The sequence below is a fragment of the Vidua chalybeata genome, chromosome 5, assembly GCF_026979565.1.
Source record: "Vidua chalybeata isolate OUT-0048 chromosome 5, bVidCha1 merged haplotype, whole genome shotgun sequence".
NCBI classification, from domain to species: Eukaryota; Metazoa; Chordata; class Aves; order Passeriformes; family Viduidae; genus Vidua; species Vidua chalybeata.
Window position 1 is genome coordinate 36,826,897 of NC_071534.1, and position 18,486 is coordinate 36,845,382.

General features: G+C 38.4%; 1 protein-coding gene across 1 annotated transcript in view; it reads right to left on the reverse strand.

Annotated features, from left to right (window-relative positions):
- TRHDE (thyrotropin releasing hormone degrading enzyme) overlaps positions 1 to 18,486 on the reverse strand; it is a 203,557-nt gene that overhangs the window by 58,281 nt on the left and 126,790 nt on the right. The window contains exons 8-9 of the mRNA XM_053943823.1: positions 15,429 to 15,494; positions 12,823 to 13,010 (exon numbers count right to left, since the gene is read on the reverse strand). Coding sequence (XP_053799798.1) covers positions 12,823 to 13,010; positions 15,429 to 15,494 — 254 coding nt within the window. The remainder of the gene's footprint in view (positions 1 to 12,822; positions 13,011 to 15,428; positions 15,495 to 18,486) is intronic.

The window sequence follows — 18,486 nt, forward strand, 5'->3', positions numbered from 1 at the left end:
GACTCCTTGGCATTAGTTTCCTGTTCTCTGCTCTCTCCAGATGGAAATCCTGAAGTCTCGTACATAAACCCATATGCTCAGCTGAGCAGGACTGAGTCTGAGAAGGGAACACTTTCCCAGTGTGGCCTTCGCAAACACTGGTGATTCCCTCAATAGGTTACGATGCTGACATTAGTATTTCTTATCAAGGGAATGTATTGCTATGAAACATCTGCATGAACTCATGTGCTTGGATTTCAGACGCAAAAAAAACACAAAAGCAAAGTAATGAGAAAATCTGACCTTTTGAAAGCAAGTAAATCTTACAGAACAAAAACTACGATTTAAAGGTTTGTATTTTTACTTCAGTTAAATACCTGGCTGATCTCCAGAGACATATACAAATATTGGTGAGTAAAAGAAGCATTTAGATGGATGGCTGCAGATATTTCTGGCTAATGACCTTACTGCTTATTACAAGTTAAAAGTCACAGAAAGTTGATAATGAACTAAGTAAAGGATTGTGTGATATTTGGATATTAAATCAGTAAAGAAGGCAGACAGTAGAGATCTCTCACTTTTCTTGCCAAGACAAGTACAGTTTCTATTAGCAAGATTAGCAAGGTTTGGGCTACTATTTCACAGTAGCTGGTATGGGGCTATTTTTTTTACTATTGCTGAAAACAGTTTTGATAACAAAGGGATGTTTTAGTTATTGCTGAGCAGTACTTACAGAGCACCAAGGTCTTTCCTGTCTCTCACCCCACCCTACCAGCAAGGAGGCTTAGGGTGCACAAGAAGCTGGGAAGTAGCCAGGACAACAGACCCCAAGTGACCCAAGGAATGCTCCATACTGCGTGACTTCATGCTCAGTATATAAAGCTGAAGGGGGAAGAAGGAGGAAGAGGGAATGTCACAGTATTTGTCTTCCCAAGTAACTGACTGCATGATGCAGCTTGGCTTTCCTGGGAATTGCTGAAAATCGTCCTGCCTGTGGAAAGTGGTAACTTAAATCCTTGTTTTGCTTTGCTTGTGCACACAGCTTTTGCTTTCCCTTTTAAGGTGATTTTGTCTCAAGCAATGAGTTTTCTCACTTCTCCAATTCTCTCCCCCATCCCAACATGGGGAGTGAGCAAGTGGCTGCATAGGGCTTTGATGCTGGATGAGGTTGAACCACAACACAAGCCAAAAGAAAGCCTTTGTTTTCACTGAATTTTGAATGTTAAGATAGTGAAAGTTCAAAGATAAATTGCTAACAAAAAACCTTAAAGTGTATTCAACTAATCTATAAAATCACAAGTCTTGTCGCAGTGATACTTGGAAGTGTTTCATCATAGGCTGAAAGCACAAGCACATGTAAGGTGGTCAGTGGAAAATGAGTGAAAGCTCTTGAACAGAAGAACAGCTTCAGAGCTTCCTACTACAGAAGAAGATTATACAAGAAGCAGAACTCAGCAGGATTCAATTTTGTAAGCCACACTTTCTTGAAAGATTGTGTTGGGAAAGATAATTTGAAAGTATCATAGAGATTTTCCCAGGTTATTATATGGAATAGTACCTCATTCAGTAAGAAGTAATTCAGGTTCCAGGGGAAGCTCATGTGAGTATCACAGGAAATCACACATTTTTATTAAGTGCAATTCTACAAGTGTTAGTTCTGTTTAATGGATAAAGAGCTGACAATATATTCATGTTGAGTATTCATTCTCAAAAGACTGAAGAACACAGATATTTCATTTGATTTAAAACATGCCAGGAAAGTGACTGCAGGCTGTGCCCAGAGGCATAACACAACAGAAGATGATGTTATTCCTTCTTTCACAAAATTATTACACTTCCTACACTGAGACAGGGTGTCAAGAGATTCCTTGTACCCTGTGAGCATGGAAGATGGCAGATAGGAAAGGAAGATGTCACTAACTTTGTAGCAAAGACAAACAGAAATGAAAAGTGGATAAAAAATAACAATTTGAAATAACTGAGATCCCCTGAACACAGCTTGAGATATTCACTGGTCATCTGCATATGCCCAATGTGACCTTAATTCCTGAGTTCAAAGTGAGAACAAGGAGTTTGATACAAAGAAAAGAGAGAAATACATGAGAAACATTGGTAAAGGCAAATGACTAAGCTGAATTCCCCTACAAGAGGGATGACAAAGCAGATAACACCAGACTTTTTCATCAAGGAACAAGTTGCAGTCAGCTAACTTGAAACCAGAAAGGACAGTACTTTAGTTACATAAACAGGAGAAGGCCTCCTGATGTCTGAAACTGACAGGACTTTCACAAATCCTGTAGATAGACAACTTCTGACTGCAACACTGTATGCAGTGCAGAAATGAAATAGCAGGGCACAGGAAGTGTAACACACACCACATCAATTGTAGGATCCACAGTTTGCTGGGTTTAAGCAAAAATGAGGAAAGGAAATGGAGCTGACATCGGGATTCTGGGGTTACAGGGATTCTGCCTTCACCCAAGACTAACAGACTCGTCAACAATAAAAAGGTCAGCTAAGGCAAAAAAAAAAAAAAAAAAAAAAAAAAAGAAAAAGAAAAAAAAAGATAAATTAGTAACACTGACTACATGAGCAACCAGAAAAAGACTGGAAGAAAAAGGTTGTGGAAATGCTTATTCTAAGACTATTCTACACTATACTGGGCAGGACAAAATTTTGGTGGACTTTGGTGGACTTTGATGGACTCTGAATTAAAGACACTGTTCCAGCATCATCTTTAAGGAGCTTTATCTGGCTGTAATACAGACAGTAACCTTTTCAGTCAAAAGTCCGGATACAGTGAATGTAGGGTGCAATATAATACACACACATTATTGTGTAAGCACATAGCAAAATTCCAAGTGAGGCACACATTATTACTCAGAAATTACTGGTCTTCTTGTTACCATCTAAGCCAAACACTGTCAAAATCTAACTGAGCTTTTTGTATCAGTTCTTCTCTTCTTTCTCCCTAATGCCCCAACTATGAAGGTGATTGAATTTTTCAGTCAGACCAACCTACCATCCAGAACAACCCAACAGGGTCAGGTTGTGACAGGTGCTGGCAGGCAGCTTCACCACCTGGTAGCTCTGAATGGGCTTCACAAATGAGGTGTCAGATTTTGAAGAGTATTTCAAGTTTTTAATATAAGTGAACTTAGAAGGTGTCTCATGGATGAACAGAAATCAATTTGTAGAGCAGTCTTGCCTCTTAACTACTAAGATTTGTCTACTTTTAGGCTTTGATTAGATGGGCACTTGAATACAGCTAATATATATTTCAGAGGGAAGCAAAATTCTGAGATTTGGAAGGTATTTGGAATTGTGAACCTATTATAATTTTGAACACAAATTATACTTAGCTGCACACATGAAGGAAACCATGAATAATTCTTGCAGTTTGGAGAAATATTTAAAATTGTATGAGAGTGATTAGAAAGATTATATTCTAGTCTCAAAAGAGGCTAGCACATCTAGGATGACTTGCTTCTGATTTTAAACTTTTTCATTTGCAGGTCTGTCTCAATACAGCTGCCAATTTTATATATTTGTCTATTATATATGCTTTCATTTAGAAACATATTAAAAAAAGACAATCATATTAGTATACTCTAAGGGAAAGGTTGACAGCTGCTTCTAAGAGCAACTACTTATACAAAGGATCATGGATTGTTTGAGTTTTTTTCTGTATAAGGACCTAAACACAAACATATATTGAGAAAATATGTTCAATGTCAGCGCAGGACTGCTGGCATGTATTTTAGAGCAATGAATTTTAGAAGCATGTATCTGAAAACAATAATTGACACTATAATTCATCTGTAGTCATAACGGCTATTAACATGTTTAATAGCAATGTATTAAAGATGCAGATTTTGTGGTTTTCCTTTGCCATAGTCCTAATTCCTTCTGGATTTTGCAAGAGTCTTTGGAATAATTTTTGGCAATAAGTAAATTCTAGAGCAGGAGAAGGGAAAAAATTTACATTTTCCAGGAGTCTTAATCAAAATATAATGCCCTTACCGATGCAACTACAACACAAAGTTCCAGACATAAAAAAAGATTAGTTGTTGTAGCAGCAGTCCTAGCATGAAAGAGCCCCTGTGTGGCTCTGCACTGTGGGTCTGCCTTAAGATGACAGCCTGCATATTCTATTAGAAAACAGGTGTATGTCTTTGGCCATCCTGTCTAAACTTCGTTATCCTTTTGTTTTTTAAGGGTAGACACAAGGTAATTTAAATGAGGAAATTTGAATTAAATTACCAAATTTGAGGAAAAGAAAAAAAAAGAGAATTGTCTGATAACAACATAGCATAACTAATATAATTATCTGATTACTAAACCTTCTATAAAATTTTGTGTAATTTTAGCTACCTATTTCATCCAAAAATAAATTATAAATGAGGCGGTTATAAATATTGTGAAGTTATCTAAAACTGACTCATTTCAGTGCCTGTGCTAGCAGCGTACCTTACCAAATTTAGAAAAATGATGTGGGCAAAGAACCAATACTACAAATTCTTTGTCAGCACACGTTGTCTCCTCCCTGCCCAACAGTACCTTTTACACTAAAACACAAAAGGCTTCATTTTCAAAAATGACAAGAAACTTTGGGTGCTGAATAAAAGATGGATACAAAAAAGCTTTAGCAATGTTAAGTGTCTGTCCCAACAGCTGCCTCTTTACCCTGCAATAAAGGCTCTTAATCTCTCCAACATCCTCTGTTCTGCCTTGAACCAGTGCAAAACACCATTGCAGAATTGCACACAAGGTGCTGATCATGCAAACCCCATGTCTGTGTCGTCCTTAACCCATAAGTATAACCCCTTAACTAGAGATTTCTCTGAGCGGAGCACAAGGATGTGTTACGGACTGAGAAGGATCCACAGGAATAAGAGAGTAGCACTTCAGCTATGTTTACAATCCTCCAGTATGTTCTCAGAGACTTAGTAACAAATATTTTTCAACATATTCCAGCGCTCAGTTCTGATTTTTCCTTTGAATACTGTGAATTTAAGCAAGATTAAAATATAATTCCTATGATGGCTTCTCTTTCCTCAGTAAAATTCGTAGGAGTCCCCCACCAAAGTATCTCCTCCGTAAAACCCAAGATTCTACTATTGAGTGTAAAGGGATAAGAAAAGAAAGCCATTATCAGCAACTTTAAAAAGCCGGAGGAAAAAGACAAAAAACGGAGCATGTTAGAAGTTTTATCCTCATCTACACTGGGGAACTCACATCTCGTATTTTTCCAAAGCCAAAAAATATGACATTTATCCACCCTCATCCCTCCTATAAAACTTGTCTCTGCCAAATGTCGTCTGGGCCTTCCCCAATCTGGTCTTTCCCTCACTAAAGCCCTCACTTTAAACCCCTTTTCCATATTTGCCTATTCCAGCTACACAAATTTAATGCTCCAACTTTGGCTCACTCTTGTACCCTGCCATGCCACGTTACCTCTCCTACCCCCTGCATGTTAAGCAGCTCACTACAAGCATTGTTGTCCTTATTCTCCTCTTCATTTCCCAGAGACTTCACTCTATACTAAAACACAGCACTGCTCTCAAGTACATGCTCCTTTCCTCAGCATGAAATTAATTTAATTAATGTGAGTCAATTAACTAGATTGGGTATCTAGCAATTCCTGAGAGTTAATGTTAGCAAATAAGATGAGGAAAGTGACACATTCTGCAGTGATAATAAAATACAACAGCAGCTTTTCTCTGTCAGCCTAACTTCTATCAGGATACAAGTGCTGCCACCACACAGGAAGCAATGACACAATACACTAATTTTGTCTTCTTTAGCATTCTGCAGATTCTAACACTGAAAGTTGCCTATATACTGCAGACCAGAGCGTCCTGGAAGTTTCCCAGTGAGAAAAGCTTCTTGCAAATAGAAGCTGTGAAATGGTTTTGGAAATGAAGTGTTAAATTATAATTGGCATTTCTGCTGTCTTTGATAGCAACATAATCTTGCTGGAGACACTACCACAGATATGTACTGGAAGAGATTTTAAGAGTATTTCATATTCAGATTTTTTTAAAAATGCAACAATCAGAAAAGTCTCTAAAAATGAAAAAGCAGAACAAGAAACCAGGATGTCCTAGTGGCTTTTACATAAAAGAAAAAACCCTATTGCATCAGGGAGCGCACAGCACCAGGGCTGGGCTAGTAAACACAGCAAAGGCACTGTTCCATCATGTGTCCAAGGCAGGCAAGCTTGCTCCAGGTCACTCACAAAGGCAGCCCCTCTGCCTGTTCCTATAGAGAAGCAGCACTCACCAGAGCACTGTCCTCTCTCAGGCTGCTGGGGTTAAGCATGTCCTTATGCATATCAAAGGACAAGATCTATTGGTGTCACAGAGCTGGCCTCTACTCCAGTGTGTATTTCAAGAGAGGGAACACCCCACGCTTTCCCACTCTTCTGCAAGAACAAGTATTTTCAAGTACCTGCTTGACCAGCTAAAAAAAATGGTTAAATCAATAGCTGGCAGTGTTCACACACAGTTTTGTGATCCACTGAGGACTCTTGATTTTTTCATCTCATTCCTGTTAATTCAATTTCCTCTGTGCCTAATACACTGGTACCTTTCTTTCCTGGAGTCTGTTCCCTTCATCATTATTACAGCAGATATAGAGACATTTAGGTCACTCCATATGAACTAGGGGTACCACATTCACTCCCTAAGTAACAACACAATCGTTGTTTCTCATAGAAACACTGATACAGGCACAATGTTTGAGGTAAAGATGAAAGGCATAACAAGAAAACACTCAAAGGACCTGAGAAAATAGAAGGTGAGAGGATATTTCTCAGAGACAGGGAGGTAAATGAGTACTTTGCTTTCTATTTATATTTTGTTAGCCCTCTATTCTCAGTTTATGGAACAATATTTGTCCATATTATGGTCCTTTTTTATTACATAATTAATACTACATATGCTACATTAATCTGCAATTGTTCTAAAAACATAGCAAATATACTAATCAGCATTGTGCTCCCTCGTGCTTCTAACATTCTGGTTTGTGTTTAACCAGCTCCTTGGCTGGTAAGTGGCCAGAGTAAGCTCCTCATTACTGCTCAGGTAATATGCTATACAACTATGTAAGAAGACACATGGCAATATCCAAAAACAGCAATGCTTTTACTATGCAAATCATTATCAGTAAAGGGACAAGCACAGCCATGTTTCTGCAAAGCCTGAATAAATACAGGAGCTTTGTCTATGACATTCAGAAGAAACTTGAAGGGAAATAAATTCTGCAGTTAATCATTCATCTTGGAGTGTCTGCTGAGCAGCTCTGCAGCCCACTCTAAAGCTTTTCAGCTGTGGCAATTACTACAGGGTGTTAGACCCATGGGTCTGTACAGCTCTGGTTTTGCTGGTCATGTCCATGGCTTGCACTGTTCAACTGAATTTTCCCCAGTTCAGCTAACACAGAGAAAGGTGCCCAGGATTACACTATGTAATGTATGTATATCCTGTGCATACCCTGATCTGTTCATCTTCCCGTTTTTCTCTTTCCTCACACCTAGCTGTGTTCAGTAACTAGCAAGACATTCCCCTTTAGAATAGTATAATGAACAATCAAAGATTAGCTATGGAAACTGCATGCATGATAAGAACACCATATAAATGAATATTATTCCAGCAACATTAACTTAATTATTTTGATAACACTGGGAAGGTTACTTCTCCACTTTTACAGAGACAAACTCTGTATATTTTTAGAGGGCAAAACACACCCACAACCAGAAAGCTTTGGTCTGCTCTTCAGTATAGTATATAAAAGGTATATGGATTTCATCAAAACTGGTTAGTTTATTGTCTACACCACAAATTATTTTTCGTAAGATTTTTGTCATCTCTGTGAGCTGTTTTGCAATGATGGATGAGACTATTGCCTTAAAATCATGATTTTCTGTAAGCAGGGAAAGCCACTGAACCCTGTCAGATGGTATCACCTTCTCCCCTGGAGCCTTATAAACTAAGGGCATAATCTATTCTCACAGGGGTATACAGGAGTCAGGACCAAACTACACTTAACTAAAGGGTTGTTATACAGGGATAGAATATGAATTATACAGTTATAATAGGAGTTTTAAAGTTTTGCTTGCATAAGCTGAAATTGCTACTGAAACATTATACCAACCACAGGCTTTGGCACTCAAATCAAAGTTGGTGATTTTGGCCCTTCTAAGGAATTATGTTTCTAGGAACAGTGTCTGTAATTGTCAGTTTTAATTTCTCATAAAATAAGAACTATGGATGATGTGAAGGCATAAGTGTCAAGTAAAATCTATGTTCAGTATACAAAGAAGTGAAATTGTGTTCCTTCTATAATTTCAGTCCAAATGTTAGAGCTTAGCAGCCATACAGTCAATTCTATGCACAGAAATAAATCACAGTTTGTATATGTATGGCTCTTGAGACACATTTTTCTTCAGGTATAATGACGAGGAGCCCAAATATACAGGAGATTGGAATACATGTAATCATTCTCTTCTGTAGAAGGATTAAAAACACTTATAGTAATGGACTTGCCATAAACTACTGCCAAAGGTATCAACAATTTTCATGTTTATCGTTTGTCACTTAGAAAAAGCTGCTTGATGCTTCTGTCTTCCTCTGCATGATTTCAGAGTTAAAAATTAAATATGTAGCTTCACATTTCATTTTTAACAGTTAATTGCTGCATAAATACACAGCATAAAGCAAAGCACAGACATTTTATAAAACCAGAATGTTTCCAAAATATTCAGTTGCCTCTTTATTTACATTTCTTATGCAGTAGATATATTTGAAAGACCTACTTTGAAGTGACTCTTTCTACAGTAAGGCAAAGTTAAATTTGCCTAGACAGCATCTGAACCAAAAATTTAAACTCCTCATCATTTTGAAAGCAATAGAATTGACATTTATTGCTGTGCCATACCAAACTACAGCCCCACCTCTGGATAACAAAAGACTACACGGTAGATGGATGCTTTAAGAGCCTTCCCTGAAGCCCTCCAGTGCGTACTGTGATGCCTGTTTAGATGATAAACTCCTGGAAATGCTTGGACCTGAACATTTTTCTGTGTTTTGTGCAGATCTACTTCTTATGGTGTTTAGAATGATCATCACGATTAATCCATAGATTAACTACCCTAAGGAAGCCAATGTTGCTTGCCCTGCAAGAGCACAGCCTCAGATGTGGTATAAATACCATTTCCTCTCTGTTATTTACAGTGCCTATTACAGCTCCCCAGGGAGACATGAGTCCAATGCCTAAATTCATGGGTCATGCAGGGGAGGTAAGCACCAACTTTATTAGACTCTGAATTAGGCCACTGATCCGTAACACCCACAAAGCCCGCATGCTGATTACATATATATATATACATATATATATATATATATAAAATCAGCAGACATCAGTAAACCCTTGCCAACTTCCTGACCAAAGCCACCCACAGAACAAGCCAGAACACTGCAACACTGCACTGCACAACAGTGCTACCACTCCCCTTGGTGAAGCTGTAGAAAAACTGTATCATGTCATACACTTCAGCTCTTTCAATATTAAAAATCAAGGTAGAGTAATGCATCTCAAATTATCAAATGACCACACACTAATGTGATTTTCCCTGTCTACTGCCTTCACAATAACTGAAGAAATAGTCACTTCAACAGTGGAAAAAAAAAAGAAAAAAAAAGCCAAACAACTGAAAAATATCTAGGTCACTACCAACTAAAAGATTAAATTTATTCTCAGTATCTCAACTTTGTTTTTTAGTTAATTTGATGGTATGAAAGGACATTATTGACACATGGCCACTGTGCATACCCAGCCACATGTGCCTGTGGGCAGTGTATGAACGAACTGCATGGTCAGTGTTATAACACTCAGACACCAATTTATAAGTAAGCCATAGGACTTTAATGAAAGTTGATGGATGATTTTTGAAAGGTGAATGGCATAGGTGAGTTTCCCCTTTTGCTAAATGTATATGGTTCCCGTTCTTTGGTATTTCTACTTATGTAACATGACTTTCAAATAACTTCGACTGGGAAGTGGCAAATTAGCTCTGTCTGCTCACTGGCTGGAGAAAACAACCCATCTGTAAAGCCTTTCTTGAGCAAGGGGTTTCTTCTCTGTTTGTGCTTAAAAGCAAATGGAAGCACAGGAAAAAAAATAATCCAAAGCGGGAAGAGACCTGCCAAAGTAGATACCTATATGTATTGTATTGCCTGTTAGGATACTAAATTCCAGGCAGGGCTCACATGGATATCTTTCCCTGTGCTCTCTCTAGCACTAAATCTTATTTCCAGTGTTTAGAAACAAGAAACAATGTTTAGAAACAAGAATCATAATAAAATCTGTGGACAAAATCTCCTAAGAAACCCAGCAGAATTTGCCCTGGTGGTATTGCTCTGGTCATTCCACATATGGCAACATACAGTTTGAATTACAAATTAATGTCATGTATGAAAATAAAACTAAGTCTAATTCTCACCTGTATTGGGTTTGCATGGCAAGGTTTTGGTGTGTTACAGGGGTGGCTTCTGTGAGAAGCTAACAGAAGCTTCCCCCATGTTCAGCAAAGGCAATGCCAGCCACAGAAGACCCATTGCTGGCCAAGGCCAAGCAAGCTGGCCAAGGCCCATCAGTCATTGTGGTAGTACTTCTGAGGTAACGTGGGGAAAAAACTGCTGGGAAAGAGCAGTCAGAGAAAGGAGAATATGTGACAGAAACAGCCCTGCAGACACCAAGGTCAGTGCAGAAGGAGGGGCAGGAGGTGCTCCAGGCACTGAAGCACAGATTCCCCTGCAGCCCGTGGTGCAGCCCATGGTAAGGCAGGATGCGACCCTCCAGTCCATGGAGGTCCATGGAGGAACAGAGATCCACCTGCAGCCTGTGGAGGACCCCACACTGGAGCAACCTGTTCCTGAAGGACTACACCCTGAGGGAGGGACCCACACTGGAGTAGCTTGTGAAGAACTGCAGCCAGTGGGAAAGACTCATGATGGAGCAGTTTGTGGAGGACTGTCTCCTGTTGGAAGGACCCAATGCTGTGGCAAAAGCCCTCTACCTGAGGAGGAAGAAGTGGCAGAGACATATGATGAACTGACCACAGACTCCAATTTTGTTCCCCTGCACTGCTGGGGGGGAACAAGGTAGAGAAAATCAGAAAATCTGGAAAGAGGGAGAGGTACAGGGAAAGTGTTTTAAGATTTTTGTTTATTTATGCAGTACCTTTCTTTGATTTGATTGGTAATAATTTGCCCCCACCCCCATCCCCTCCAAGTTGAATCTATTTTTCCTATGATGGTACCTGGTGAGTGATTTCTCCCTGTCCTTATCTCAACTCGGGAGTCTTTCATCATATTTTCTCTCCCCAGCTCAGCTGAGGCAGACAATGATAGAGCAGCTTTGGTGGGCACCTGATATCCAGCCAGGGTCAACCCACCATATCACCCTCATATCATTTACACACCCAGTAGTCTTTACTCATACATTACAGTAACAGTTACTTCAATCAATATTGAATACCTAGAAAATCTATTTTTAAAAGTTTCTACAATACATAGAAGGCTTAGCATATCTGTTTCAGTAAATCAAAAAAGTAATAATTGCTGTTTGGTGTAGTAAAATCCACTCACATTACATTACACATATATAAACTTGCACAAAAGAAATTTTCGAGATAGGAAGGGAGAATTTCTCTACTGCTGCACTGAGCTGTGAGTCGTGAACACTTTCAATAGTCCACATTCAGTTGTTTAATCTCTTTTTCACAAAGGAACTAATTTCAGCCCAGAATTTAGACAGATGCTTAATACCCTGTTAGGTTGTTCCAGTATGGCCAGAAAAACAACTATTTACTCTGTGTCATGTTTGACTTTCATAGTATTCATGTTCTAAAAAAAGATAATGAACTTCTAAACACTTTCCAGTAAATGTTACTATTATTTTAGGCCTTCCTCAACAGGAATATTCTACAAGCTCTCATATATCAATCAAAATTTTGTATTAAATTTTACTTTTAAACAATCTAAATCTACTGGACAAACATGTAATATTCCAGGTTAATAGTGTGCCCTCTCTCAAACTGAGCATGAACAAGTCAACACAAAAACTTCAAAGGCCATCTTGAAATTCTCTAGCATCAGCTCTTGGCCTTAAAATACAATGCCAAAACTGCTTGAAACAATAAGGATCCCCAGGATCAGACAGGAGTGTCAGCTTGTCTTTGGGATGAAAGAAGCATATATAGTCAGCTGGGAGCAGGAACAAAACAATCTAATAAATGGAAAAGCGGTAGAGACAGAGATGTTGATTTCAGCCAGTGTAACAGTTCCTATAGGATCAGCTCAGCTGCCTCCAAAAACGTAAGAGGTGAACCCCCTGCCTTCTACAGAGGTCCAGTTCAGCTCCTGACTCCTTCCCAAGTAGAGCAAGGTCTGTAGCTGACATATATTTACATCTGCCTATTCGGTGTATGAGCATTGAGAGGTCCACTCCAAATAATTTCTTAAGAACTATCAGACCTTCCAATCACATTCCAAATTACTTCATGGAGTGTGACAAAATCAAAAGAAAAGGGAAGGAAACAGATGAGTGATGCAAGACACTGCCACAGAGAATTGTCAGGATGCAATTGGGCATTTTTTCCCCAATTCTTTTCATTAGACTCAACTTTACTACAGTTCAAATTGAAGTATCACCACACACTATTGATCTCAAGCAAAGCTTAGATTTCTAAATAAACCATTTGCATAAAGATACACATATAAAGCACTTACTTAAAAAACTAAAGCATCTTGAAAGATAGTAATTGAGAAATACATGTACCTGTTGTCCCCACGGGCAGGATCCTTGGGTTTAGTATCACTATCATAAACAAAACGCTCTTGGGAGATGACTATGATGTTGTCTGTAGTTTCATTTCCCAAGATAGTGATAACAGGGTAACCCATCTGTAGTGTCCACTGATCCATTACCTCTTGGATATTTACAGATTTTCCAACCCTTTTTAAAGCCTTGGGAAAAAAAAGAAAAGTTTCAATACATTGAAGCAGTATCAACATGTAAAACCTTTTTTTTTTTTTCTGTCCCTAGGATCATAACTATTTTTGGAGGGTAAAATAACCATCACACATGTATGCAGATACACACGCACACTTACACAGAATAAACACACACTACATAATTGAACTTCAGGCTCTGTGTATCTTAAAAATAAATGCTGAGTAATCTTAACAGAGAGGAGAGTGACAGTCAGAAAATCATGTTTTCCACATCATTCAAGTACTTCTGCTGAAACAGAAGAAATAACCTGCTTTACAGGATTTTAACAAGAGCCACAGAAATACTGGGTAGCTATTCTTAACCAACTCAGGTTAAAAAAGACAGTGTTAGTTGATCTAGGAACCTACAATAAGGCATATTTGAAGGGCCTTAATTTCTAAAAATACAGGGCTTATCTGTTCTGAAAATCAAAATTACAAATTATTTGAAAATATTGTCCCTTATGTCCAAAGTGAGGTTATGTATACCAAGATATCCCCTGCTGCTTCATAAACTGCACCTGTTAGAACACATGGAGGATTAATGTGTTCACATTTGATTCTACATGTCAGTAAAAATGCTGTTTTACAAGTGGATTTTCATCTGAAACACAAAGAGATACTATAGCATTGTGGGAAATGCGAATGCATATGAGGGGAAAGAGTCATCATTTGTTCTTCAGCAACGGACATGCTCCTAGCTGTCAAACAGTCCAAGATCACAGACTGAGCAACCTCAGATGAATACAAGCAGAAGATGTCTTCAGAACTGAAGCTGCAGTTGCACTGCCTTAGGAACAAAGGGGCTGGCAACAAATGCATTTACAACTGAGGCAAGCAGAATTATTAGTTGCAAGAGTAGATATGAGCATACAGTATAGCTATAGTGGTTATGGACCAGAACACAGTCTCATTTTTGTTCCACTTTATTAGCTGCAGATTCTGCTATTCTTTCAAGACAACATTCATTCCTCCGACCTCCCATCACCCAGAACTGTCCCAGAGCCTTTAACAGAGGAAGGAAAGAAAGATTCTTGCAGTGACATTCAGCTACAAATTAAGACACGGATTTAAAAGCCTGACTGTATGTTACTTGTCTCAACTCTCATTAGTCAGTACAGACATAGGACTTGGTTCAGTTGACCACATGTAGGTGAATAATGTCATTTGACCTTTACATGCCACTCCAGAAGAGCAGAGATTTCCCCATATATCTTATGCTAAATTGGTTAGACACACCTGAATGTCTTAAACATCCTGCTGCATGTAATCTGGCACTAGTTGCCTATATCTGAACAACCATCTCAAGTCTCTAGTCAACAGTCAGTGGTTCAGGCTTATTATAAAATAATCATGTAGTGGCTAGCCAATTGAATTACTCTCTATGCTCTGCTAATTATATCGACTAGATTTCTGGGACTCCAGTTGTTCCTATTCACTAGTATCAAATGACATGTCCTAAAATATTCAACATATTCTTTCAGAACCAGTGTATCTACAACAGACGTGTTCTCATGTGGCAGCTGGAAACTAGGTAGGATAAATTAAGGTAAAAGCTGTTAGAAGTCTGTGAGTCAGCAACTGAAGACTCAGTGAGAAGAAGAGGATCTTGGACACCTAGTTTACATGTATATACCTGCTTGTTTAGATGTCTTGACCTCCAGCTAAATCCTAGTTTTGATGTCAATAGTTACAACTAGATTGTCATGTTTTGTAGGGCTTGAACTGGTACTTGTGCCAAAACTCTCTGACTGTACTCCACATTGCCCTCCACTCAGTCTGTTTCTGGGGAAGACTCAGACTAGCTCAGACTAGTCCCATAGGGGAGAAATTATGGGACACTTTGCTCATTTTACAAAAATTATAGCCATTGTGGAGCCCTAGACCAGGTTCTAGAACTCAAGCCCACCCTGGATATATAAGTCTCTATAGCATGCCAAATTATTACAGTAAATAGTACTCTGTTTACATCATACTTTCAGGATTTAATATTTTTGTCCTTCACAAAAATCTTAACTCCATCCAAAATCACAAACTCATGTGATGGAAATGCCAAAGTTCGGCACTTTCACGTGCTTTCTAGCTTATGGGTCTCAGTGTGCTGCCACTGAAGTCACTGATAGATTCCATGAAGTATCTTTCACTGCACATCAGTGACATAGCACATGCAGGGAAATATATTCTAACATAACAAAGTATATAAATGCTGCAGAACTCATATTTTTAATGTTGCCACTAGGTTAACTCAAATGGAATTTCTTTGTATCAGTTTTGATATTTGCTCTGTGGTTTGAAGATCTCAATAGGCATTATTCAGTCCTGATCTCACCAAGAAAAACACCATAGCAAATTCCTATTTCTCCCCTGGTGCAACAGATTAAAACATTTTACCTTTGACAATGTGTTCCAGAGATCATTTCTGGCTGCATTGCCATACTTGTGAATGGTTAAATAGTCCTACAGAAATAAAATAAAAATGAAAATCGGTATTACAATACATAGGCCACACAACTAGAGCTGTGCATTGCTGCTATTAGGAGTTAAATCACATCAATGTTTGCATTTGTTAGAAATTTAGAAATATACAATATGTTCATCCTAAGGGAATAAATAAGCAGTTTCTTAAGCTACTTTGCAATGCAAAACTTGTTGCTAAAATTTAATTTACAACATTAAATGCTCTTCCTTTTCTGTGTAATTCATTCTATAAGCTAAATATCTTTATATATATATATATATTTAGAATACTAATCTTGGGAAAGGTTCCTATGTAATTCTTGGCAATGAAAGGAGAAGCTGCTGAAACACAGTTCTAGTTGCTATTTTAGCAGGTCATTCTGCTTTGTCTAGTGTCAAAAATCTGTGCACTTGGATAACAGTTGCATTTCATTACATAAGATTTAACTGAGCAATAGTCCATCTGAACTCCAAACTCTTATCTAGGGAGATCCTGGCCCTTCAGTGTCAAAATACATCATCCTGGCAACTAGAGTTGCAACAGGTTATCACAAAGGCTTTCCACAACAGGGAACAGTGGAAGACACATGACAAGACACGTGGAGGACACGTGATGGTTGTGCACAGGAACCTACATGTTTGTTCAAGCCACCTGTGACTCAGAGTCTGAGGAAGTTGTAAACTGAATGCTTTCACTTATTCCGCCACAGTTTCAATAACTGAACGTCCATTCTTCTCCCGTAACAACCAGAAAGATAATTCCCAATAAGCTTCCATCATATTACAATAACTTCCAAAATTAATAGTTTAAGCATATTACCAGCTTGGGTCTAGGTCTTTCAAGCATAAAATACTTCCTTTTTAAAATGATTTCTGGAGAGGCAACACTGTTGTTTCCCAGTATCCCATGTCCCTTGACAACAGCTCACTCAGTTACAGAAGTGAAATTCAGCAGTGATTGCTGGAATAACATACATTTCAAGCATTTGATTGGGAGAATTAAGTGAAAAACACAGATCAGAGGTTGTACATCAACTGGTTCTCCTACAACTGAATTTCTACCATCTTTACTTTACACAATGATAGAAGACAAACCCTAATTTACTGCACAGTGATAAAACTAGGACAAATTTGCTGACTGTGTTATCTGTGCTTTGTGTGAAGTAAGATACTTTGGGAATAATTAGCATTTGGAAAGCAAATTTTCTGATACACAAATTGTAGCACCTGTGACAGATATAGCTTTTGTCAGCCAACTTATAGTGAAACAAACAACAACTCCCATTTAATCACAGACTAGGAAGGCTAAATGAGAACACTGACTCTTTAAATGCAGTGCTGAGTCTTAACAATGTCATGAGACTAACTCAGAAAAAAGACAATATCATACCGGCTGCCCCTATAGCACACTGTGCTTCCCTTTTGTCTAAAAATACAGAATCATTTAAGGCACAGTGAAACATTCAATAGCTTCCAAGGCTAAAGAAGCTGAATTGCAAATTAGAAAGCTAAAATAGGAATAAACAAAAGTGGGACAAGGTAAATAAATAACAACAGATATTTGCATATTTTAAGCAATACTAGAAAATGCTGCATATATTGGTCCTTCTGAGAGATGCTGTTAGAATCGTTATAGAGCAAAATAAAATGGGTGGAACACTTGAGGACTTCATCCAGGCAATAATCCTGTTTACCAGTCTACCATTAGACATTATATTTGACTTTTACATTTTGTGTTCAGAAAGACTGCAAAGAAATTAAATGCTTCTGCCTTTTCTTTTGGGTTTGATTTTGTTCAGTTTTTTTTCCTCCCAATAAAGAGATTGGGAGGTTTAAATGTGGCTTGTCACTCAGTTAAAAATTTATTATCCTCCAATCTAACATGTTTATCTCACAAAGAAAAACAAAAGGAATCCTCACCTTTACCATGAAATAAGAATATACAATAAGAAACACGTCTTGGTACGATCCTTGTACCATACAGCCTAATCATCAATTCTGTCATTATTTCCTGAAAGTTGCATCAAGAGCATAAACGCAACATAAAACTAGGAGTGTTATCAAATGCATGCACAAAAAGCAGTCGTAAGTGACAGCGTGTATCAACATAGGCTTTCAGTAGGAAACCGACATTGGAATCTCAAATCTGAGTGTGCTTTCCAGAGGCACATGAGCAAAAGGCTTCTGAACTGGGTCCCGTCAAATATCCTCTTATTCCTATCCTCATATTTTTTTTTCAACAATAATCAGTAGCAGACACCTGGAAACAGTATAAAACTAAAAAAACATACAGTGGTACCTCCCACAACTGCTCTTCCATCATCCAGCACTTCACGGCACCAGAAATCCTAAGCAGATTAGTATCCTTGCATTTAATAGTTATCTTCTGTGAATTTGGCTGGTTGCTTTCTGAACAAATCAGCATTTCCAACACCTTATGAAAAAGCATTTCTCACTTCAGTGATTTGTTGTGTGATACCTGTTCGAAATGCCTGCCTGTCCACTGGTTTCATCTGCTGCTTCCTACTTTTAGCATTAGAAGACACAGTGCATTACTGTTCCCCACATCACTCTCCCCAAGCCACTCATGTTTTTACAGATCTTTATGGAATGTGTACAGCTTTTATATTGAGAATTCTGCCAGACCCAACCACTCCCAGCTCTGCTGCAAAGTTATACTGCCACCCCAGCTGCTGACTCCAAAGGTAGTTTGGATAGTTTCTGACCCTGCCTGAACTTTCATTCACCAGATGATGAGCCTCACTTCCTCTTGCATTGACAGGCATTTAGCTTAAAAAGGAAAAGACATATCAGCATCAAATACATATCAGGAAATAGTAAAATAGCAGCCAAAGATCTATACATACCCTGTTTGTCTATTTTAAAGATGGAACAAGCAGGAATATAATCCATTTTTCCTCCTCCTCCTATCTAAGTCTTAAGCAGCTTGCAGAGGGGCAGAATACATGCTCTCATTCACTGTAATTCTCCA